This window comes from Manis javanica, chromosome 5, assembly GCF_040802235.1.
Source record: "Manis javanica isolate MJ-LG chromosome 5, MJ_LKY, whole genome shotgun sequence".
Taxonomy (NCBI): domain Eukaryota; kingdom Metazoa; phylum Chordata; class Mammalia; order Pholidota; family Manidae; genus Manis; species Manis javanica.
In genome coordinates, this window is record NC_133160.1 from 134,521,373 (window position 1) to 134,547,318 (window position 25,946).

The window sequence follows — 25,946 nt, forward strand, 5'->3', positions numbered from 1 at the left end:
CACAGTGTTGCAAATGACAGGACTTTCTTCATTTTTATGGCTGAATAATATTCCATTTTATATATATATATATATATATACCATGCCATCTTTATTAACTAATCCATTGATGGACACTTAGATTGTTTCATATCTTAGCTATTGTGAATAATGTTACTATGAATATGGGAATACACCTATTGAGGTACTGATCTTATCTCTTTTGTATATATAGTCAGAAGTGGGATTGCTGGATCATCTGATAGTTCTATTTTTGATTTTTCAAGGAGCCGCCATACTGTTTTCCATAATGGCTATACCATTCGCATTCCTACAACAATATACAAGAATTCCCCTTTCTCCAACTTTTCTTCTTTGCCAACATTTATGTCTTGTGTTTTTGAGAATAGCCATCCTAACAGGTTAAAAGGGACATCTCATTGTGGTTTGATTTGCATTTCTGTGATGATTAGTGACGTTGAACATCTTTTCATGTACCTGTTGTCTATTTATATGTCTTTTGAAAAATGTGTATTCAGGTTCTTTGCTCACTTTTTAAATTGGATTATTACTTTTGTACGCTATTGAGTTGTATCAGTTCCCTATACATTTGCTATATTAATATTAACCCTTTATCATATATATGGTGTGCAAATATTTTTTCCCATTCTTTAGTTTGCTATTATATATATATATATATATATATATATTTTTTTTTTTTTTTTTTTTTTACAAGCACAAGATTTTTATTAGACTCAACAGACAAAATATTACTGCCAATTGCTTTAAAAGTTTCTACATGCTTCAAGACCTTGTTGGAAGATTTTTAAAAATTTTTTATTAAGGTATGATTGATATACACTCTTATGAAGGTTTCACATGAAAAAACAATGTGGTTACATTTACCTATATTATCAAGTCCCCACCCATACCCCAATGCAGTCACTGTTCATCAGTGTAGCAAGATGCCAGAGATCCACTATGTCCCTTCTCTGTGATACACTGTTCTCCCTGTGATCCCCCACGCCATCTGTACTAAACATAATACCCCTCAGTCCCCTTCTGCCTCCCTCCCCACCCACCTCCCACACCCCTCCCCTTTGGTAACCACTAGGTCATTCTTGGAGTCTCTGAGTCTGCTGTCATTTTGTTCCTTCAGTTTTGCTTCATTGTTATACTCCACAAATGAGGGAAATCATTTGGCATTTGTCTTTCTCTGCCTAGCTTATTTCACTGAGCACAATGTCCTCCAGCTCCATCCATGTTGTTGCAAATGGTAGGACTTGTTTCTTTCTTATGGCTGAATAGTATTCCATTGTATATATGTACCACATCTTCTTTATCCATTCATCTACTGATGGGCACTTAGGTTGCTTCCATATCTTGGCTATTGTAAAAAGTGCTGCGATGAACATAGGGGTGCATATGTCTTTTTGAATCTGCGAAGTTGTATTCTTTGGGTATATTCCAAGAGGTAGGATTCCGGGGTCAAGTGGTATTTCTATTTTTAGTTTTTTGAGGAACCTCCATATTGCTTTCCACAATGGTTGAACTAGCTTACATTCCCACCAGCAGTGTAGGAGAGTTCCCCTTTCTCTGCATCCTCGCCAACAATTGTGTTCTTAGTCTTTTTGATGCTGGCCATCCTTACTGGTGTGAGGTGAAATCTCATTGTGGTTTTAATTTGCATTTCCCTGATGATTAGTGATGTGGAGCATCTTTTCATGTGTCTGTTGGCCATCTGAATTTCTTCTTTGGAGAACCGTCTCTTCATATCCTCTGCCCATTTGTTAATCCGGTTATTTGCTTTTTGGGTGTTGAGGTGTGTAAGTTCTTTATCTATTTTGGATGTTAACCCCTTGTCGGATATGTCATTTACAAATATATTCTCCCATACTGTAGGATGCCTTTTTGTTTTGTTGATGATGTCCTTTGCCATACAAAACCTTTTTAGTTTGATGTAGTTCCATGAGTTCATTTTTGCTTTTGTTTCCCTTTCTCAAGGAGATGGGTTCATGAAGAAGTTACTCATGCTTATATTCAGGAAATGTTTGCCTAAGTTGTCTTCTAAGAGTTTTAAGGTTTCATGACTTACATTCAAGTCTTTAATCCATTTTGAGTTTACTTTTGTTTATGGGGTTAAACAATGATCCAATTTCATTCTCTTGCATGTACCTGTCCAGTTTTGCCAACACCAGCTGTTGAAGAGTCTGTCATTTCCCCATTGTAAGTCCATGGCTCCTTTACCATATATTAATTGACCATATATGGTTGGGTTTATATCAGGGCTCTGTAGTCTGTTCCATTGGTCTATGCGTCTGTTCTTGTGCCAGTACCAAATTGTCTTGATTACTGTGGCTCTGTAGTAGAGCTTGAAGTTGGGGAGCATAATTGCCCCTACTTTATTCTTCTTTCTCAGGATTGCTTTGGCTATTCGAGGTCTTTTGTGGTCCATATGAATTTTAGGACGATTTTCTCTAGTTCATTGAAGAATGCTGTTGGTATTTTGGTAGGAATTGCATTGAATCTATAGATTGCTTTAGGCAGGATGGCCATTTTGACAATATTAATTCTTCTATCCATGAGCATGGGATGTGTTTCCATTTATTGGTATCTTCTTTAATTTATGAGTGTCTTGTAGTTTTCAGAGTACAGGTCTTTCACTTCCTTGGTTAGGTTTATTCCTAAGTATTTTATTCTTTTTGATGCCATTGTGAATGGCTGATTTCTCTTTCTGCTAGTTCATTGTTAGTGTATAGGAATGCCACAGATTTCTGTGTATTAATTTTGTATCCTGCAACTTTGCCAAATTCATATATTAGATCTAGTAGTTTTGGAGTGGATTCATTAGGGTTTTTTATGTACCATATCATGTCATCTGCAAACAGGGACAGTTTAACTTCTTCCTTGCCAATCTGGATGCCTTTTATTTCTTTGTGTTGTCTGATTGCCATGGCTAGGACCTCCAGTACTATGTTGAATGGAAGTAGGAGAGTGGACATCCTTGTCTTGTCCCTTATCTTAAAGGAAAAGCTTTCAGCTTCTCGCTGTTAAGTATAATGTTGGCTGTGGGTTTGTCATATATTTTATTATGTCGAGATACTTGCCCTCTATACCCATTTTGTTGAGAGTTTTTATCATGAATGGATGTTGAATTTTGTCAAATGCTTTTTCAGCATCTATGGAGATGATGATGTGGTTTTTGTCCTTTTTGTTGATGTGGTGAATGATGTTGATGGATTTTCAAATGTTGTACCATGCTTTCATCCCTGGCATAAATCCAACTTGATCATGATGGATGATCTTTTTGATGTATTTTTGCATCTATGTTCATCAGGGATATTGGTCTGTAATTTTCTTTTTCTGTGGTGTCTTTGCCTGATTTTGGTATTAGAGTGATGCTGGCCTCATAGAATGAGTTTGTAAGTATTCCCTCCTCTGCTATTTTTTGGAAAACTTTAAGGAGAACTTTAAGGATATTAGGTCTTCACTAAATGTTTGATAAAATTCAGTGGTGAAGCCATCTGGTCCAGCAGTTTTGTTCTTAGTTAGGTTTTTGATTACCAGTTGAATTTCATTGCTGGTAATTGGTCTGTTCAGATTTTCTGTTTCTTCCTTGGTCAGCCTTGGAAGGTTGTGTTTTTCTAGAAAGTTGTCCATTTCTTCTAGGTTATCCAGTTTGTTAGCATATAATTTTTCATAGTATTATCTAATAATTCTTTGTATTTCTGTGGTGTCTGTAGTGATTTTTCCTTTATCATTTCTGATTCTGTTTATGTGTGTAGATTCTCTTTTTTTCCTGATAAGTCTGGCTAGGGGTTTATCTATTTTGTTTATTTTCTCAAAGAACCAGCTCTTGCTTTCATTGATTCTATTGTTTTGTTCTTCTTAATTTTATTTATTTCTGCTCTAATCTTTATTATGTCCCTCCTTCTACTGACTTTGGGCCTCATTTGTTGTTCTTTTTCTAGTTTCATTAATTGTGAGTTTAGACTGCTTATATGGGGTTGTTCTTCTTTCTTGAGGTAGGTTTGTATTGCAATAAAATTTCCTCTTAGCACAGCCTTGGCTGCGTCCCACAGATTTTGCAGTGTTGAATTATTGTTGTCATTTGTCTCCATATATTGCTTGATCTCTGTTTTTATTTGGTCATTGTTCCATTGGTTATGTAGGAGCCTGTTATGAAGCCTCCATGTGTTTGTGGGATTTTTCATTTTCTTTGCATAATTTATTTCTAGTTCCATAGCTTTGTAATCTGAGAAACTGGTTGGTACAATTTCAATATTTTTAAATTTACTGAGGCTCTTTTTGTGGCCTAGTATATGATCTATTCTTGAAAATGTTCCATGTGCACTTGAGAAGAATGTGTATTCTGTTGCTTTTGGGTGTAGAGTTCTGTAGATGTCTGTTAAATCCATCTGTTCTATTGTGTTGTTCAGTGCCTCTGTCTCCTTACTTATCTTCTGTCTGGTTGAACTGTCCTTCAGAGTGAGTGGAGTGTTGAAGTCTCCTAGAATTAATGCATTGCATTCTATTTCCCCTTTTAATTCTGTTAGTATATGTTTCACATATATGGGTGCTCCTGTGTTGGGAGCATAGATATTTATAATGGTTATATCTTCTGGTTGTATTGACCCCTTTATCATTATGTAATGTCCTTCTTTGTCTCTGGTTACTTTATGTGTTTTGAAGTCTATTTCTGTCTGATACAAGTATTGCAACTCCTGCTTTTTTCTCTCTGTTAGTTGCATGAAATATCTTTTTCCATCCCTTCACTTTTAGTCTGTGTATGTCTTTGAGTTTAAAGTGAGTCTCTTGCAGGCAGCATATAGATGGGTCTTGCTTTTTTATCCATTCAGTGACTCTGTGCCTTTTTTTTTTTTTCATTTAATGGCAGCTTTGCTCCCATTTTCATTTTTCTTTTTTTCTTTTTTCTTTTGATATCATTAATCTACAATTACATGAAGAACATTATGTTTACTAGGCGGTCCCCTTCACCAAGTCCCCCACACATACCCCTTCACAGTCACTGTCCATGTGTGTAGTAAGATGCTGTAAAATCACTACTTGTCTTCTCTGTGTTGCACAGCCCTCCCCGTGCCCCCCACACACTATACATGCTAATTATAATGCCCTCTTTCTTTTTCCCCATCCTTATCCCTCCCTTCCCACCCATCCTCCCCAGTCCCTTTCCCTTTGGTAACTATTAGTCGATTCTTGGGTTCTGTGATTCTGCTGCTGTTTTGTTCCTTCAGTTTTCCTTTGTTCTTATACTCCACATATGAGTGAAATCATTTGGTACTTGTCTTTCTCTGCCTAGCTTATTTCATTGAGCATCATACCCTCTAGCTCCATCCATGTTGTTGCGAATGGTATGATCTGTTTTTTTCTTATGGCTGAGTGATACTCCATTGTGTATATGTACCACATCTTCTTTATCTCTTAAGAGTGTCTTGTAGTTTTCAGGGTATAGGTGTTTCACTTCCTTGGTCAGGTTTATTCCAGGTATTTTATTCTTTTTGATGCTATTGTGAATGGAATTGTTTTCCTGATTTCTATTTCTATTAGTTCATTGTTAGTGTATAGGAAAGCTACAGATTCCTGTGTGTTAATTTGTATCCTGCAACTTTGCTGAATTCCGATATCAGTTCTAGTAGTTTTGGAGTGGAGTCTTTAGGGTTTTTTATGTACAATATCATGTCATCTGCAAATAATGACAGTTTGACTTCTTCTTTACCAATCTGGATTCCTTGTATTTCTTTGTTTTGTCTGATTGCTGTGGCTAGGACCTCCAATACTATGTTGAATAACAGTGGGGAGAGTGGGCATCCCTGTCTTGTTCCCAATCTCAGAGGAAAAGCTTTCAGCCTCTCGCTGTTCAGTATGATGTTAGCTGTGGGTTTATCATATATCGCCTTTATTATGTTGAGGTACTTGCCTTCTATGCCCATTTTGTTGAGAGTTTTTATCATGAATGGATGTTGAATTTTGTCAAATGCTTTTTCAACATCTATGGAGATGATCATGTGGTTTTTGTCCTTCTTTTTGTTGATGTGGTAGATGATGTTGATGGATTTTCGAATGTTGTACCATCCTTGCATCCCTGGGATGAATCCCACTTGGTCATGGTGTATGATCCTCTTGATGTATTTTTGAATGCAGTTTGCTAATATTTTGTTGAGTATTCTTGCATCTACGTTCATCAGGGATATTGATCTGTAATTTTCTTTTTTGGTGGGGTCTTTTCCTGGTTTTGGTATTAGGGTGATGTTGGCTTCATAGAATGAGTTTGGGAGTATTCCCTCCTCTTCTATTTTTTGGAAAACTTTAAGGAGAATGGGTATTATGTCTTCTCTGTATGTGTGATAAAATTCCGAGGTAAATCCATCTGGCCTGGGGCTTTTGTTCTTGGGTAGTTTTTTGATTACTGATTCAATTTCGTTGCTGGTAATTGGTCTATTTAGATTCTCTGTTTCTTTCTGGGTCAGTCTTGGAAGGTTGTATTTTTCTAGAAAGTAGTCCATTTCTCCTAGGTTTTCCAGCTTGTTAGGTTATAGGTTTTCATAGTATTCTCTATTAATTCTTTGTATTTCTGTGGAGTCTGTCGTGATTTTTCCTTTCTTGTTTCTGATTCTGTTGATGTGTGTTGACTCTCTTTTTCTCTTGATAAGTCTGGCTAGAGGCTTATCTATTTTGTTTATTTCCTCAAAGAACCAGCTTGGTTTCATTGATTTGTTCTATTGTTTTATTCTTCTCAATTTTATTCATTTCTTCTCTGATCTTTATTATGTCGGTCCATCTGCTGACCTTAGGCCTCATTTGTTCTTCTTTTTCCAGTTTTGATAATTGTGACATTGACTGTTCATTTGGGATTGTTCTTCCTTCTTTAAATATGCCTGGAATTGCTATATACTTTCCTCTTAAGACTGCTTTTGCAGTGTCCCACAGAAGTTGGGGTTTTGTGTTTTTGTCATTTGTTTCTATATATTGCTGGATCTCCAGTTTAATTTGGTCGTTGATCCTTTGATTATGTAGGAGCATATTGTTAAGCCTCCATGTGTTTGTGAGCCTTTTTGCTCTCTTTGTACAATTTATTTGTAGTTTTATACCTTTGTGGTCTGAAAAGTTGGTTGGTAGGATTTCAATCTTTTAGAATTTACTGGGGCTCTTTTTGTGGCCTAGTATGTGGTCTATTTTGGAGAATGTTCCATGTGCCCTTGAGAAGAATGTGTATCCTGTTGCTTTTGGATGTAGAGTTCTATAGATGTCTATTAGGTCCATCTGTTCTCGTGTGTTGTTCAGTGCCTCTGTGTCCTTACTTATTTTCTGTCTGGTGGATCTGTCCTTTGGAGTGAGTGGTGTGTTAAAGTCCCCCAAAATGAATGCATTGCATTCTATTTCCTCTTTTAATTCTGTAAGTATTTGTTTCACATATATTGGTGCTCCTGTATTGGGTGCATATATGTTTATAATGGTTATATCCTCTTGTTGGACTGAGCCCTTTATCATTATGTAATGTCCTTCCTAATCTCTTGTTACGTTCTTTATTTTGAAGTCTATTTTGTCTGATGCTATTATTGCAACACCTCCTTTTTTCTCTCTGTTGTTTGCATGAAATATCTTTTTCCATCCCTTGACTTTTAATCTGTGCATGTCTTTGGGTCTGAGGTGAGTTTCTTGTAAGCAGTATATAGATGGGTCTTGCTTTTTTATCCATTCTATTACTCTGTGTCTTTTGATTGGTGCATTCAGTCCATTTACATTTAGGGTGATTATTGAAAGATATGTACTTATTGCCATTGCAGGCTTTAGATTTGTGGTTACCAAAGGTTCAAGGTTAGCTTGTTTACTGCCTTTCTGTCTAACTTAACTCTCTTATTGAGCTATTATAAATACGGTCTGATTATTATTTCTCTCCCTTCTTATTCTTCCTCCTCCATTCTTCATATGTTGGGTGTTTTGTTGTGTGATCTTTTTAGGAGTGCTCCCATTTAGAGCAGACCCTCTAAGATACCCTGTAGAGGTGGTTTGTGGGAGGCAAATTCCCTCAACTTTTGCTTGTCTGGGAATTGTTTAATCCCTTCTTCACATTTAAATGATAATCGTGCTGGATACAGTATCCTTGGTTCAAGGCCCCTCTGTTTCATCACATTAAATATATCATGCCATTCTCTTCTGGCCTGTAAGATTTCTGTTGAGAAGTCTGATGATAGCCTGGTGGGTTTTCTTTTGTAGGTGACTTTTTTCTCTCTCTGGCTGCCTTTAATACTCTGTCCTTGTCCTTGATCTTTGCCAATTTAATAATTATGTGTCTTGGTGTTGTCCTCTTGAGTCCCATCTCTCGGGAGTTCTGTGTGCCTCTTAGTCTGAGCAACTATTTCCTCCCCAAGTTTGGGGAAGTTATCAGCAATTATTTCTTCAATGACACTTTGTATCCCTTTTTCTCTCTCTTCTTCCTCTGGTATCCCTATAATGCGGATATTGTTCCTTTTGGATTGGTCACACAGTTCTCTTAATATTGTTTCATTCCTGGAGATTCGTTTCTCTCTCTCTGCATCAGCTTCAATGCGTTCCTGTTCTCTGGTTTCTATTCCATCAATGGCCTCTTGCATCTTATCTATTCTGCTTATAAATCCTTCCAGAGTTTGTTTCACTTCTATAATCTCCCTCTGGACGTCTGTAATCTCCCTCCGGACTTCATCCCTTAGCTCTTGCGTATTTCTCTGCAGCTCTGTCTGCATGTTCATGATTTTTATTTTGAATTCTTTTTCAGGGAGACTGTTTAGGTCTGTCTCTGCAGCTCCTCTCTCAGGTGTTGTCCGCAATATCTTGGACTGGACTAAATTTTTTTGCCTTTTTATGGTGATAGCGGTGGCTGTAGGCAGGTTGCAGGTGTGTTAGCTGTAAGAAGAAAGTCCTTTCCTGCTTGCTGGACGCCTTGCCCTTCTCTCCTGCCTGTGTCAGTTACCTGCACTCCTGAAGCAGTCACTGGGTTAGTCCCCTAAGCTGCTGTGGACGGGGTCTCCATCACAGCAGCATGGAGCCCTGCAGGGAGTGGCAGGCACGCCAGGTGTGCTCCTCCGTAATAGTGGCGCTCCTGCCGGGCAGCTGTGTGCCAGCAGCAGCCTTTGGGTCTGGCCCGGGCAGCTGTGCATTGGACTGGGATTCCGGTCGGCTGCTGAGAGCGCGCCTGCTCTCTCTGGTTCCACTGCATGTGTGCTTGGGGGTCTCTCACGCGGGCCTCTACCAGGCTCCTCTGGCTCCACTGCCGCGAGTGCGCGTGAGCCGTACCTGGGCTGTTCGGTTGCCGCCGCTGTGGGCTTGCACAAGTCTCTCCTGGCCTCCTCTGGTGCCGTTGGCACATGCAATCTGCTCCTATTCCCTTCCAGTGCAGCCGCCCCCGGCATGCGCTATCACTCTCCCTCTACTGGACTTGTGTGTCGGGGTTCGCACCAGTTGGCGGAACGACTGGCAGGCTGCTTAGTGCCATGAGGTGCTTCAGAGCTGCACTGCCTCCCTGAAGTTTAGGGTGCCTATGGTTTCCCGGGATTCCCAGCTGCTGGCTAAGTGTGCCTGGACGACTTCGTCCAGCTATGGGGTCCCTGTCTCTTTAAGACTTGCAGATAACACTCTCTTTTCTTTTGTCTCGGGAGTGCTGGTTGCGGGGACCTGCCCACAGGTTTTACTTTTTCGTTTCTCTAATATCCAGTACCCCGTGAACCTTGTATCTGTGCTCCGGGTGCAGATTTCTAGAGCTGGTTGTTTAGCAGTCCTGGGCTTTCACTCCCTCACAGTTCCGACTCCTTTCTTCCTGCTGGGTTCTGGGGTGGGGGAGCATTCGGGTCCCGCCTGGCCACGGCTTGTATCTTACCCCCTTCTTGTGATGTTGAGTTCTCACAGATGTAGATGTATCCTGGCTGTTGTACTGCATCCACTGGTGTCTCTTTATGGAATAGTTGTATTTATTGTATTTTCATAAATATATATGTTTTGGGTAGATTTCCTCTGAACTACTCATGCCGCCATCTTCCTGTGATCCTCTACTCTGTGTCTTTTGATTGGTGCATTCAGTCCATTTACATTTAAGGTGATTATCGACCGGTATGTACTTACTGCCACTGCAGGCTTTAGATTCGTGTTTACCAAAGGTTCAAGGTTAATTTCCTTAGTATCTAAGTGTCTAACTTAACTCACTTAGTATGCTGTTACAAACACAATCTAAAGGTTCTTTTCTTTTTCTCCTCCTTTTTCTTCCTCTTCCATTCTTTATATATTAGGTATCATATTCTGTATTCTTTGTCTATCCCTTGATTGACTTAGGGGATAGTTAATTTAATTTTGCATTTGCTTAGTAATTAGCTGTTCTACTTTCTTTACTGTGGTTTTATTTCCTCTTGTGACATCTGTTAAACCTTAGGAACACTTCTATCTATAGCAGTCCCTCCAAAATAGACTGTAGAGGTGGTTTGTGGGAGGTAAATTCTGTCAGCTTTTGCTTCTCTGGGAATTGTTTAATCCCTCCTTCAAATTTAAATGATAATCTTGCCGGATAGAGTAATCTTGGTTCCAGCCCTTCTGCTTCATGGCATTAAATACATCATGCCACTCCCTTCTGGCTTGTAAGGTTTCTGCTGAGAAGTCTGATGTTAGCCTGATGGGCTTTCCTTTGTATGTGATTTTATTTCTGTCTCTGGCTGCTTTTAGCAGTCTGTCCTTATCCTTGATCTTTCCCATTGGGAAACTTTCCCAGATTGGGGAAGTTTTCAGCAACTACCTCGTCAAAGACACTTTCTATCCCTTTCTCTTTCTATTCTTCTTCTGGTATCCCTATAATGCGAATATTGTTCTGTTTGGATTGGTCACACCATTCTCTCAATATTCTTTCATTCTTAGAGATCCTTTTTTCTGTGCCTGCCTCAGCTTCTCTCTATTCCTCTTCTCTAGTTTCTATTTCATTTATCATCTCCTCCACCGTATCCAACCTGCTTTTAATATCTTCCATTGTGCTCTTCAGTGATTGGATCTACTATCTGAATTCATTCCTGAGTTCTTGGATATCTTTCTGTACCTCCGTTAGCATGTTGATGATTTTTACTTTGAACTCCCTTTCAGGAAGAGTTGTAAGGTCCATGTCATTTAAATCTCTCTGGGGTTATATTAATTTTACTCTGGACCAGGTTCCTTTGGCATTTCATATTTGCATATGGCGCCCTCTAGTGTCCAGAAGCTCTACTCTGGAGCTGCTCAGCCCCTGAAGCAATGACAGGGGTCTCAGGGGAGCAGTATTGGTGCCTGGGGGGAGGAAAGAGCTGTTCACTGCTTTCCGGCTGCTGTGCCTGTCTCCACTGCCTTAACTAGTGGGCCGAGCACACAGGTATAAGCTTTTGTCCCAGAGCAGCCAGATATGGATCCCTGCTTTCCACAAGCAGCTGGAATCTCAGTCTCTCCAGGAATTCTGCCTGTATTAACTTTCCAACCCAGTAGTCATGCGAACATCATGAAAGCACCATGAAATGTAGGTTTGTGCTCCCAGAGCAGATTTCTGGAGCTAGGTATTCAGAAGTCCCAGGCCTTCCACTCTCTCCCTGCTCCATTTCTCTTCCTCCCACTGGTGAGCTGGGGTGGGGGAAGGGCTTGGGTCCTGCCTGGCCACAGCTTTGGTATGTTACCCTGTTCCGTGAGGTCTGCTCTTTTCTCCAGGTGTGTGCAGTCTGGCACCATCCTCTTTCTTGTTGCTCTCTCAGAATTAGTTGTGCCAACTATATTTTCTAATTGTATCCAGTTTTAGGAGGAAGCCTCTGTCTCTCGTCTCACACTGCCGTCTTTAATCCCGTCTCCCTCTGTTTGTCATTATATTTTATTGACTGTTTTCTTAGCTGTATAAAAGGTTTTTAATTTGATATAGTTCTAGTTATTTCTTTTTGCTTTTGTTCTGTGTGCTTTTGGTGTCATATCCAAAAATCATTGCCAAGACCATGTCAAGGAACTTTTTATGGTTTCAGGTCTTATATTTAAATTATTAATCCATTTCAAGTTAATTTTTATGTATGGTATAATAAAGAGGTCCAATTTCATTATTTTACATATGGATATCCAATTTTCCAGCACTATTTATTGAAGAGACTCTCACCAGTGTTTGTTCTTTACACCTTTGTCAGAGATTAGTTGATTGTATGTGTATTGGGTTTACTTCTGGGCTCTCTGTATCTTCCATTCATCTATATGTTTGTTTTTGTGCTTGCACCATACTATTTTGATTTATCATTGCTTTGAATTTACTTTGAAATCAGTAGGTGTGATGAATCTAGCTTTGTTCTTCTTTCTAAAGATAGTTCTGGCTAGTCATGGTCTTTTGTAGTTCTACATGGTTTTTAGGATTGTTTTTCTATATCTGTGACAAATGCTAGTGGAATTTAGGGAGAGATTGCATTGACTTGGTAGATTGTTAGTATAAACATTTGAACAATATTAATTTTTCCAGTCCATTAACATGGTATATCTTTCCATTTATTTGTGTCTTCAGTTTCTTTCATCAGTGTCTTATATTGTTTAGTGTATAGATCTTTTGCCTGCTTGATTGAACTTACTCCTAGGTATGCTATTGTTTTTGATGTTATAATAAATGTGATTGCTTTCTTAACTTCTCTCAGAGAGGTCATTGTTAGTGTAGAGAAATATAGCTGAATTTTGTGTGTGGTTTTATATCTTGCAAGTTTACTAAAATCATTTATTAGTTCTAATAGTTTTTGGTGGATTCTTCAGAGTTTCTATGTATAAGATCATGTCAAAAGAAACAGACAATTTTACATTCGCTCTCCAATTTGGATGCCTCTTATTTCTTTTCTTGCCTAAATGCTCTGGCTAGCACTATTAGTATTATGTTGAATAGAAGCAGCAAGAGTGGATATCCTTGTTGAGAGCTTTCATCTTGAAAAGATGTTGAATTTTGTCAAATGCTTTTTGTGCATCTTTTGAGATGATCATATGATTTTTATCCTTCATTTTGTTAATATGTTGTATCGCATTTATTGATTCATTGATTATTAATTGTTCTGAAAAAAATTAATTCATTTAAAAAACCCTCATATCCTGGGGCTATATCCCACATGATCATGGCGTATGATCTTTTTAACATGCTGTTGAATTCTGTTTGCTAATATTTTGTTTAGGATTTTTCATCTATGTTCATCAGGGATATTGGCCTATAATTTTCTTTTCTTGTAGTTCATCTGGCTTTGGTGTCAGGGTAATGGTGACTTCATAAAAATGAGATTAGAAGTGTTCCCTCCTCTTCAGTTTTTTGGAAGAGTTTGAGAAGGATTTGTGAAGCCGTATGGTCCTGGATTTTTCTTTCAAAAGACTATTTTAAGGAAACTTTATATGACTGGGAAAAGGGCGTTGTAAAATACACAACATGATATATTTAACATTAGTTATTATCATTATGCTCAGTGATGATAAAGAACATCTCTTTTGTCATATTGAAAATTGTGAACTAAGCACCTTTCTCTTTTTTGTACTTAAAAAAAACTGATGAAAATAGAAAGCCTACATGAGTAGAGTAGACTGTGCCTGTCCCCACAGACCATATCTTGGTGAAAGCGATTTTGATATTTTTGTGGCTATTATATGGCCATTACTCTGGTAGGTTTGTGTCACCCCTAAAGGGATGATTCTGATGTTCCTGTCCCTTGAAGAATTCTGTTTACCATGGAGTGAAAACATAGGAAGATGGAAGCAAATTCAAGGAGCTTAGAAGAGACTCTTAAAATGCACTCAGTGGGAAATAACCTCTTAAGTGGAACTGCCACAGAGAATAAAATTCTGAAGTGTCAGGAAGAAAAATGCATTTTAGTCCATGGGTTATGGCATTAAAAATATTGTTATCATTTCTTCCTTCTAAGAAATACTGTCTTTTATCAAGTTATTTTCTTGAACTTGTTACCTTGAAGAATAGGCAAGAAAATATAAACAATCCAGAATTGTGTTTGACATATATAGTATATCATGTTATAATATACTGGAAACATCATAAATGGCAAAGCAAACTATATTACACATGGCTGTTCTTTTGACCAGAATCAGAATGACCAGTCACTGAGCAAAGCCACAGGGTAAAGGATTGTTCACCTATCACTTTGATTGTCATATGTTAGTAAACTCACCTAGCAAGAGCCTGGTTAAGGACTTGAACAGATGTTGCTACTATCAATAAGAAAATCAGTTTAGAAAGAATAGAAACAGAAGGGAATAAAGTGGGTTGACCTATTAGTCCTTATTTAGGGATGACAATTGGTAAAGTTATATAATAATGCCTTATTGCACATATGACTTTCTGATCTGTTCTTCTATCCATTCTTTCAAATATGTGTTGAAGACATTTCTACAGGGATAAAAACAATTTTTAAACAGACATTTTTACCCTCTGCAAATGTTGGCTGGGCTATACAGAATTTAATATAAATAAGACTTATATTTTTCTGCTGTTATTATGGAAATTTGTAACTAATACACTATTATAATGTTGTTTTCCAGGCTGCCAGAAATTGTCTAGTAAATGATGCAGGAGTTGTGAAAGTATCTGATTTTGGAATGGCCAGGTAAGACTAAGTGTATATGAACATCTTTAATCAATTTTGGATTAAATTATATGAGACGATGACCTTTCCCTTGAAAGTACAGAAGCCTGACTTTTTCTTTGCAGTTTGATTGTGTCAGCTTCTTTCTCAGAAACCTATTTAAAATGAGCCATTTTGAAACTACATCTTTTGTTCCTTTAACAAAATATTAGTAGTACCATAATTTTTGTATTGGGGAGCTAAATGGTCTTTCTGCTTCTTAGTATGTTTCTGATATAAGACAAAATAAATTAATTATCTGTAATTTGGAAAATTTCTTAGCTGAATGTATCCATTTTACTGTTAAAATTGTTAACCTTGGCTTTTTCTCAGGTAAACAGAAATTATGATAGTTTAATGTGACTTTAGGTGATATTCATATTAGCTTGTAGAATTAATAAGCATAAAAATCTGCACCAATGAAGCAGAAAGGAAATCTTATTAATTGTTCTGAAAAAAATTAATTCATTTAAAAAACACAGTATACATTGTGATGTTTATAATTCTCTCCACTAGGTGGTAATATAGCCTGTTAAAAACACTACTTTCGTTTCTCCCTGGTGTGGATTAGATTTCTAGAATCTTTCGTTTTCACAGAAATATGTTTAGGGGTAAAATTCTTAGAATACTCAAGTCTGTAGTGTTTTTATTTCCTTAATTTTTGTAATTTTAATAGGGCTTTAGAAAAGACTTAAAAATATGTTTAGTTTGTCCTTTCCCTCCTTCTGTCTATCCATTCATCCATCCATCCATCCATAAAAAACCAGTGCCTACTATGTGCCAGACACAGTGTTGGGCTGAAATACAGCAAAGAAGAAGACATACAAGCCCTTACCCACATGCAGGTTATATTCAGGAGAAAGAACTAGAACATCTGAAAACCACAAAGAAGAGAAAGAACAGAGAGATGGACGGAGCAGGAGTCAGCAAACTATGTATGGCCTCTGGGCCACATCTGACCCACCACCTCTTTTTGTGTGGCCTGTGAGCCAACAATGGTTTTCACATTTTTAAAAGGTTGATAGAAAAACTAACAGAACATAAGATGTGAAAATGATCTGAAATTCAGGTGTCAGTGTCCATAAATAAAGTGTTACTGGGACACAGCCTCCATCATTTTCTGGCGTTGGTGTCCACTTTCACACCACAAAGGCAGAGTTCAGTGGTTGTGACAGACTGTGGCCTGAAAAATATAAAATGTTCATTGCTTACCCCTTTGCAGAAAAAGTTTGCAGACCCCTGTGATAGAGATAACTTGGGATGGGTGAGTGCCGACTGATGGCGTGGGGCACACGGAAGGCCTCTTTGAGACTGCATATTTGAATAGAGATCAGAAAAGCAGGAAGTAGCCAAGTAGGTGAAAATCTGAGGATAAAATATTGCAGGTGCAAGAAACAGCAAGTATAACAGCTTGAAATCAGGGACAAGCTAGACCTGCTCAAGTAATCAAAAGAGGGCCAGGGTGGTTGGTCCTCAGCCAAAGTGAGGAGCCGGTCCAAAGGCAGGCAAGGACCAGGTCACACAGGCCGAGTTTTCCTAAGGAAACTCAGCCCCAGGTTGCTTAGAAAACACTGTCAGAAATTGGAACAGGACTGCTGACTGTCAGGACAGTAGTTACCCAGTGTCTCTATTTGCTTTATATGATGATGTTCTCTACCTGACAGGCAGTTTTCCAGTTTCACAAGTTCAGTTTTCATGTTTGGCTTTCAGAAAATCTGTGCTTTTGCATCGGTCCCTCTAAAATACTCATTGTACACAGAATTCAGACTCCTCTGACCAACAAATGAGTGGCTGCTGCCCATGGTGGCCTTGTTACCATCTTTGCCTGTACGACAAAGGCAGTGTGTGACATTATTTGAATATTTTCTCATGAAGCTTTCAGAGATTAACTTTATGTGTTTATTTTATATGGAAACATTCCTCTTGTGAATATATACTGAACACAGTACAGGAAGGGCTGAAGTCTCCATATTTATCACCTCAGTCACAGATCTTCCCTGAGGAAGGCCAAGGTTGCCAGTATGTGTCCTTCCAGAGGGACATAAGTATGCTCCTATAGAAAAATAGTAAAATACTGTTTCGTGTGTGTATGTGTGTGTATAGAAGGGTTGTCATTGTCTCTAAATATATACCCCACCATTTACATATGTCATTTTACAAATTTGCTTTTTTCATTTGCAGTAGTTTTAGGCTACCCTGTGGAGCTGTGGGGGCTAAAAGCATGTGTGCCTCCAAATGCTTTGCACCACTTCCTTTAGAGCAGCTCTGCTTTAGATGTTTACATGTGGGGCCTTTGGGTAAAATTTTATTTAAAAAACAAAATTGCTTACAAAGAAATCGCAAACTATTGTACTGTATTCTGCCTCTATCCCCTTATAAAAAAGAAAATCAAACAAAAATAAAAGCTCCAATACTCATGTCACAGTGCATCCATCTGAAGCCCTTAAATGAAGCTGAGAGGAAGATGGAAATCACCAGGCGTGGCCACTGAGGCAAACATTTAGCTTCAACCGGATGCTTGTTGGACTTCAGTCAACTGTGTTTTTGATTCTATGGGGAAAAAAAATTAAAGAACATGTACAAACACAGATCATAACTCAGCGATGTAAGCCTGTGGTGTCTTCCTCTAGGTATGTTCTGGATGATCAGTACACAAGTTCTTCTGGTGCTAAATTTCCCGTAAAGTGGTGTCCACCTGAGGTGTTTAATTACAGCCGCTTTAGCAGCAAATCAGATGTCTGGTCATTTGGTAAGACTCATGGGCCATGTGTCCTCAACTGCTGTGAAGAGGGAATGGGTACATCACTTGGTAATCCTTATCCTTTCCCAGGTGTTTTAATGTGGGAAGTGTTCACTGAAGGCAGAATGCCCTTTGAGAAAAACACCAACTATGAGGTGGTGACCATGATCACTCACGGCCACCGACTCTGCCGGCCCAAGTTGGCATCCGACTATGTATACGAGGTGATGCTGAGATGCTGGCAGGAGGTACAGAACTTTTCATGCTTTCTTTTTGAATCTCCGAAACATTTAGGATCTGGGCTGGGTACATTAATCATGTGTAGTCTTCATAGCCTGCTGAATTGGTGCATGTTTTGTATGTTTTAACACTTGAGGTAGGCAGCCAGCCCTCTCCAGTCAGTTCTGGATAGCAGAAGAAGAATGTGAGGAAGTGGAAAATGCTGACAATTAAGATAACAGATTCAGACTGCTGCCCCACTTCCCAGTGAGAATCCTGTCCCAGTTGCCTGACAGGGATTCAGGGAATAAGCCCAGAGAAGTAGCTCTTCTCTCCACAGACCTCGTGTATTTCCAAAGTGTATTTCCTTTCACCAGAGAGGGTTTCTCTCTCTAAACTTCAGCTTCCCCAGGTCTCTACACTCACAGCCTTTGGAAGGAAATCCCCTGTGTGCTGGAATGTCACTTTGTCAAAGAGATTAGACACCAAAATGACTTCTGAAAGATAATCACAGTAGCTCACATGTCTTGTGTGCTCAGCACTGTACTGAAGGCTTCCGGTTTAGTTCTCAAAACAACCTTTGAGATATAGATAGTTTACTATGACCACTCTGTGGATGAGAATATCAGGGCTCCTCAAGTTAATGCTTGCCCAAGGTCACTCAGCTACAGAGAAGCAGAGGCCTGTTGGACTCCAAAGCCCATGCTCTTGGTCACTTGGTATAATGCCTCCCAAGAGCATTGATTGCAGTAGGCAGAGTCCTTCTGGGCAGGAAGTGATGCTAGAGGGGAGGACAGCATGAACAAAGGTAAGGTGGTGGTATTGAACTTGACAGTGTACACAAGGATGGAGATTGGTCTGATTGAGCAGAGAGCCCATGTGAGGGGTTTTTGTGGGAAATGAGATTGGTCAGCAAGGGAGCAGAGGAGGCGCATGTTACAGAGGACACTACAAATTAGCAAGGCCTGATTTTACAATGGGGATGTGCAAGCAGCGGGGCAGAAACATTAGTTGAGCAGCAGTACATGCAGGACAGATTTGGAAATGCCTGCATATTCCAGTCCCAAAGCAGTGAGTACCTTGTCAAGTGTGCTGTGTTATCTGAGTTTGAGCAGATATTGAGAAACTATTTTTTGGAATGGGTTTTGGAACCTACACCTTCTCTTTGATTTTTAATTGCAGAAACCAGAGGGAAGGCCTTCCTTTGAAGATCTGCTGCACACGATAGATGAACTAGTTGAGTGTGAAGAAACTTTTGGAAGATAACTATTGATGTGACCAGTGGCTTCCAGATTCCAAAGCACAAGGAAGAAATGGCACTTTGTAGCTAACTTTTAATTTATTTACCACATGGACATGTAGATTGTTTTACTTATAAGGTGGAGTCACATAAAGCATGTGCTTCTAGACCAGCCTTAGCTCTGTGACAGAGTCTTCCAGATTATGGAAATGCTGCCTTAGTGATGATGATTGAAAGCACTCACTTTCATCCACAAGTACTTGAGTGCCCACTACGTGCCAGGTACTGTGCCTGGGCCCCAGGGTCTGCCCATTTTAAGTACACATGGCACCAAGTCAGCCACTAGTGCAAGTGGAAGGCCAGGGTCTTTGGGAAGAGGAAGGGTATTACAGCCACATTCCAGCAACCCTTGTCTTCCCTTTGACTTCCACAGAAATCTGGGCCTGAGGAATTGTCTAGAAGGTGGGCTGTGGATGAATCAGGACCCCACCTTGGATAAATGCCCATCTTTTGTTTTGAAGACATCTGTTTTTAAGACTGCTATTAGTATTACATATAAAAATATTTGATTACTGTATATACTGTAAATGTATATAATATATAAAGTTAAATATTTATAAGAAAGGTGTTATTTTTTAATTGAAAATTTCAATTCTGTAATAGATGAACTAACCTCCTTAGGACTAGGGATGTTGCCTTAACAGCTGTCAATTCCTTTTCCCCTGGGGAACCAAGTATTATTGAAGAGAGAAAAAGATCTGGACCCTTCTATTGCTAGTGCCTCCTCCTCACTTAGATGGACATGTTTAGGGGTGGCTACCTCATTGAAGTCCCCATCAGGACCTGTGTTTGGACTAAGTGATCCTGGCCCCTGGTGTCCACAGCTAACTGGGAGTTAGGTAGAAAATTGAACTAGGGGCAACCCATCGGTTTCTATGTCTTAAAATGTGCCCCAGGATATAGAAGCAATAAGTGAAGTGCTGGGCCCTGGAGCTGAAGGATTAGGTGATGTTCACAACAAGGGTGGCCCCTCCTAAAGGAAAGCCTAAATCTAGGAGCAAGTGCGAGTTCTCCCGGAGAGACCAAGAAAAATGAAGAGTGTGGTATACTGAGCTGTCTCCCAGGTTTCAGGAGGCCTGGTTGAACTGGGTTCCTGGATCACCAAGATTGTCTGTTACAGGCAGCCTCACAATAGACCCTGAAGTTGAGTTTGTTTGAGTGGACTTCCATCTCTTACAATCTCAAAGACACCAGCTCAGTTAGAGCCTTCTTTTTTCCTCATGAGTCTGGGGAAAAGAAACACTGTCTCTGCATTAAAAGCAGAGACCATATGTTGCCCCACACATTGTTTTTGGTTTTGTGGGGGTAGAAAGCAGAAAAAGATGCGTGGAGGCTCCTTCAGGAGTCTCGTCTGCCCGGGGCACGGCGGAGTGTCCTGTGAGTCGCAGAGCCTCATGTGCACATGCAGCTGCTGCTGCTGCCCTGGGCAGTGCCGCCACCACGACTCCGAGACTGAGAACTGCCGCTTCCCTTCTGGCCAGTCCATCCACCAAAGGCTGCCTTCTGTCCTTCCTTATCACCCTTACAGTGGAAAAAGGTAATTATCCTAAGTCTTGCCAGTCTGTTGGCCACCTTCTTCCTCATCTTCCTGTTTAACTATCTGAGCAACACAAAAACATACACACCTTTTAACTGAATTGTAGCTCATTCAAGGAGTTGGTCATTTTCTACTTAAATCCTACTCTCCTTATACTTTTCTCCGTCCCCCCTCACCTTGACTAGTCCCACCGCTCCTGGCCCCGCGCCATCCTTCCCTTTTCGCCTGGAGGAGCTGTGCTCCAAGTGCTAGTTGGAGAAAGTGAAGAGGCTATAGTCCTTGCACTCACCATTATGTGTATTACTGATGTGAGAAACAAGGTGGATAATACCTGGCAACATTTGGGAATAATTTCTTAAAAAATCTTGAAATATTTCACTAAAACTTGAAAAAAAGTTTTCATCAAAAAGTGTAGCTCAGGCAAGAGGTGAAATAAAAATAGAAGAATCCACCCAGAATGCTTCAAGAGATCTTAATCTGTAAGGCAGGAAATAGGAAGGGCAATGTGAATATGCTGTGTCTTCATTAGAGTTGTTTCCTTTAGTTTTAACTAATTTTGGGTTGTATTTTCCAGTGGGATGTAGAGAAACTCCTAAGTGCATTTCTTGGTGTTGATGTTACTGTTTTTGTATTTCTCAGCCATGCCCCAGTCTCCTTTTAGGTGGATTACTGAATTGACTTTCCCACCCCCCTCAAAAAATAAAGTTTCCTGGTATGATCCTTGAAATGTCAGTACTGAGTAGGAGAACAGAATGTTCTGGACTCTGTACCCCCAAACCTAGAATCTAATCCTGTTTCTCCCACTAATTGTGCCGTTTATCCTATCTGTACCTTCATTTCCTTCTCTGCCCAGAGAAGGAAGTTTGATGTGATGATTTGTTAAAGTCTCCTTTACCAAAATTTTGCGATTTCTTGAAAATGTCTGCTGGGGTCACCCACACAGTTGGGAATGAGGAGCTAGTCGAAACCACCCTCAGAGATCTGGATAAAGATTATCAAGCATTCTTATGTAGGCCAACGGGTTGTCATTCACACACTTCTGAGGTTTTCAGAACAGGAAAATAGGTGGGGTTAACTCTGCCTGTGAGAAACGTCTTGGGTGAGCTATGACTTCAGTTGAAAGATGTGTTTTTGTGACGGGAGTGCCACTGAAGGACTGAAGACTGTTTTGAATACTCCCTGCAGAAGTGCAGCCATGATTCTTTCCACCTGTAAGTAAGATGGATCTGTCGTTTATCTTCGGGACATCCTCTGGGCTTGTTATTCTTGAACACTTGAGGAAATTTTCTCTAAGACATAGGGCCTGTGAAATTTTGAGGATAATCTCCCCATATGTTGTGACAGGATTTTGTTATTTAAATAACCTTGGTGGTGATGTAATTTTAGTAAATGTTCAGCACCGAGAGTGCAAAAGAAAACAAAACAAAAATAGTACCCTTAAATCTATATGTGTGTGTAGAAACACAGTTTGAAAATTGTTTTGTGTTTAGGATGATATTTAGCATGAAGAACTCAAGGCTGGAGGCTAGAAGACCAAGTTCAAGTTATGGATTTGCTGCAGCCTTGGTGGGTCACCTCTGGCAACTTCTTTATATCAAGTTTGCACCTGTAAAATGGGGGCTCTCTTTTTGTCCACCTTCCAAGATATAATAAAGAGACAAAAATGGCAGGTCCTTCATAAACTTAATTTTGGAGTTGCTTTGGAAGACCATTCAGTATGTGCAATTATGCAGTTATTGGAAATGATTATTATTTTAGCTCTCTGATTCAGAGGGCTCTATCATGCCTTATTAAAAAAAATGATGTCTTTCATTTTAATTCTGGATGACTGTGGAACGAAGCTTTAACGAAGTTCAGTCATATCAGATTGAAGCCATCAAAGGCCAGCTCACAAAATTTTTACATTTTAAAGTGGTAATAGGAAAAATTGACTGCAGTTTTTAAATGTTATCTGTTTAAGCCATATCACTTTATAGGACCCAACACTTGGTAAACCAGGCTACTCCAATTGTACTGACTGGAATATAGCTTATGGTCCTGGTCACTCAGAGATGCCAAAGGGCCTGCCTGTTACCAGAAACACAGGCCAAACAGAGCGCAGTGGGGAGCTCAAAAGCAGCAGCCTGTATCTGCACCTCCCCTGCTGGGAGGACAAAGATGAGCAGTGCCTTGATAACCTTTTCATTAAAAGCTCTGTGAGCATCTGTTCTTCATTCCTCCTGAGGTCAGAACTAGAGAAAAGGCTGCAAACTTTAACGGGAAAGATTAAAATAAATAACCATGAGATTGAGACAAGGATTAGATAGCTCAAGCGATTAAATAAAAGACCACCTGTTTTGAGGGATATTTTGAGGCTCATTCTGTCTGGGATGGAAAGGCATGGATTTGATGAACTCTCCCTATCCTTTCCACTTCTGATAACTTGATTCGGTGGTAAGAATCACCTGTTTGTTTCTGCCTTAAATTACACCTGGACGCAGCTCCGTTTCCTTCTGGGTAAAACAATGAGTGTTTGCTGTTGGCAAGAGAAAGCCAAGCAATGCCTCAAGGTGAACTATTGCTGATCAAAAACACTTGCATGTGTTTGTCAGGCCAGAGCCATTTGCCAGAGATACTTTTTGTTTTAAGAGCTGTCACAGAATGTGACCTTACAGGCTGCTCGGAGGGCAGGAGGAGGTAATTGTGGAAGGTGAAATACTGATCAAACTGCATGATGGGGAGAGCTGAGTGAGGTGCCAGGGCACTGCTCCAGTGAGGTTCAGTGTGCAAAACAGAATTGATACCGCCAGCGTTTCTCCAACTGGCAGTGGCACTGAGAACAGACCCAGCCCAGGAGTGTTACCTAGAAGACAGGGACCTCGGAGAAGAGCTGGAGGCTCAAAAAGTTCACCACTTACCTCCCCACCTTTTCTCTGCCTATCTTTTCTTCCCAATTTATAAAGTAGAAGGAAAGAAAATAAGTCCTATGAGCAGTTCTTAAGTCTTAGTTTGCTATTACAATGAAGGTTCCTGGACTCATCTCCTCAATGTGATCTGGGGGTGATGTATGGACCTCATGATCACTGCTTTCTAGTGTTTTGAAAGCCCTCTTATTCCTTACTAGATTCTCACACCAACCCTGCTAAGTTAGTATCTCCCTATATTCTTTACTCTGAAGATGAAGAGGGTAGCAGCATAGGCCATCTCGAAGGTGGTGACGTTGCCTCCTGGTATTCACACCCCTGTGCAGTCCCTCTTGAGCACTCATTGGAACTAGTGAATCACTTCTTGTGAACAGAATATGGCAACAGTGGTGGAGCGCGACCTCTGTGATCGGGCTTCTGTGTTAGCGCTCTGGGGCTCTGCCTCTGGGACAGCCAGCAGCCGTGCTGCGACCATTCATTCTTGGGCAACCTGTGGAGAACCCCCTTCATGCCACCAAGGCCTTCTGACAGCCCCGTGAGTGAGCTGAGAAGTGGTTTCTTCAGCTGAGCCAAGTCAGCCTGACTGCAATTTCATGAGCTTCATGAACTTTTCAACCTTGACCTGGAGGCCTCTAGCTAAGCTGTGTCTGGACTCCTGATTCACAGAATCTGTGAGATAACAAATGGTTTAAGCTTCTAAGTTTGGAGACAATTTGTTTCCAATAATAAATAAATAATTCAGTAGTAAAAGCAGGAGGAGCCATGGATCAAAACAAACTTGGTCACTTTTCCCACCAATTTGCCTCAGGCTGCAGTTGGTACCCTGTATCAAAAATTAGAAAATTTCTCACTATTAATATGGACACTAGTATATGTGTCTTTTGTGTTTAACTCATTTCTTCTGTCTGTCTGCAACTGTCTAAAGCCTGTAATAACAATGAGACCTGCAGCCATTGTGTGTCACTCTGTGAGGCTTCTGTGCCAGCCCACCTGGCCACCATCATCGGCCCACTTCCTACGCACTGTGGGTCAGTGGGCACAGCGTCCAGCACCGTGTTGGCCACGTGGCCGGGCACTGCACATCACAATCTGGCCAGAAATCCCGGGGATGGTATCTGTGAGCTCGTCATGAACTTTGAACTCACAGACACCGGTCTTCTGGGAAATACTGCTCTGAGACCTGGCGTCGAGGAGGAGCTGTGTGAAGATGACTGCGGAGTCCACCTCACATTTGCTCATTCCTGGGAGGAAACCAATATTCCTGCATGGAGTGAACAAGGGCTTCAGGGTGCTGGGCCTCGTGGGGTGGGGGTGTGCCTTGGCTGGGGCTGTGAACAGGTGAGCAGCCTTCAGGGAGACCCAGCGTTTCCTATACTCCCCAGCACACTCGCTCGGCTGGTGCCCAGCACCCCGCCATCTCCCAGGGCTTCTCGTCTCCCAGCTGCTCCCTCACACACGGCACCACTTCAGGCCCCAGCCAGGCCAAGCACTGTTCTGTTCTTCCACCTCAGTTCATCAGTTTATAGTCTCACGGGCTAGATGCCTATTTTCTGTTAGTAACCTACCAATCCTCTAAGGTACTTATTCCTCTTACTTTAAAGTTGCACAGACAAGAATGTCAAAAAAGCAGTTTGGGATCTAACATAGGGTTGTTAACTCATTTTGTCAGTGCATTAAGAAAGACTAACATCTCTGGTAACCATTTCTTCGAAGCATGGACATTTTAATATCAAAAGGAAATACAGGAATGTCCTAATAACAAAAGGAGGCACACACACCAAAAGAAGGATAATTTAACACCTCAGATATACAAAGAGCACAAACTCAGAATAGCTTTCTAAATGAATAAATGAAAAACTCAGTGTTTTATCCTTCCTTTCTGCCCTCCCTCCTGTGTTCCCTCCCTTCTTCCCTTCTCCCTTCCTTCCTTCTTTTTTCTTTTGTCTCTCATGGTGTGGGGTCTCAGTTTGGCACCTGGAAAGTCTTTTCTGATACCTAATCAGAGGTAAAAATCCATGCTAAAGAAAAGCTATGTGTCACGCCTCCCAGATAACATGGGTTAAGTCAATTAAAATGTGTCTGCCTTCTAAAGGCCCTTAGGAAATAGATCTAGTGGTGGGAATTTATGACAGTCATGAGGGTTTGGCTTTCCTGTAAATTTCTGGAGCAAGATAAGGCATATCTTATAGTGACCTTGGAGGATCAGTTCTAATCACCAGAGCCATTTTTTCCAAAACCCCAGTGGTTAGGGGTTTCCCACTCTCCAAGCTCTTTCGCTGCAAATGTAGCTGGCACCAGCATTCTTCATCTTCAAACCATAACCAGGAATGCATGGGCTGGACAACAAGACTGGTCTTTGGTTCAAGGCAGCTATTGAAACTGAACCAATTATTCATGTTTTCAAATAAAAATTACCAGCTATCTGCCAGTTGTTATGGCCAAATTCAGTAGGAGTGAATTTCACTTGAGGCACTGATTCAAAACGAAACTCAGACATCGGATATGCCAGGCCATGAACACAAGGTTACATTGATGTAAACTTCAAAACATTAAAGACAGAGGGAATGTCACCAGCTTTGCTTCTCAGACAGCACTGGCCCCCCAACAGCTCTTCATCTGTTTAATTGTTGGGCTGAAAGTGGGCTTAGGA

At 40.3% G+C, this 25,946-nt stretch overlaps 2 protein-coding genes across 15 annotated transcripts in view; both read left to right on the top strand.

Annotated features, from left to right (window-relative positions):
* The window catches only part of TEC (tec protein tyrosine kinase), a 147,008-nt gene extending 127,588 nt beyond the window's left edge, over window positions 1-19,420 (top strand). For all 14 annotated transcript variants that reach the window (XM_073237647.1, XM_073237652.1, XM_073237648.1 and 11 more), the window contains 4 exons: window positions 14,515-14,579; window positions 17,228-17,346; window positions 17,428-17,585; window positions 18,739-19,420. In XM_073237647.1, coding sequence (XP_073093748.1) covers window positions 14,515-14,579; window positions 17,228-17,346; window positions 17,428-17,585; window positions 18,739-18,822 — 426 coding nt within the window. In that variant the 3' untranslated portion in view covers window positions 18,823-19,420. The remainder of the gene's footprint in view (window positions 1-14,514; window positions 14,580-17,227; window positions 17,347-17,427; window positions 17,586-18,738) is intronic.
* A 131-nt stretch (window positions 19,421-19,551) lies between these two features.
* Window positions 19,552-25,946, top strand: part of TXK (TXK tyrosine kinase) — a 63,726-nt gene continuing 57,331 nt past the window's right edge. Inside the window, exon 1 of the mRNA XM_017650906.3 lies at window positions 19,552-21,604. Coding sequence (XP_017506395.2) covers window positions 21,517-21,604 — 88 coding nt within the window. The 5' untranslated portion in view covers window positions 19,552-21,516. The remainder of the gene's footprint in view (window positions 21,605-25,946) is intronic.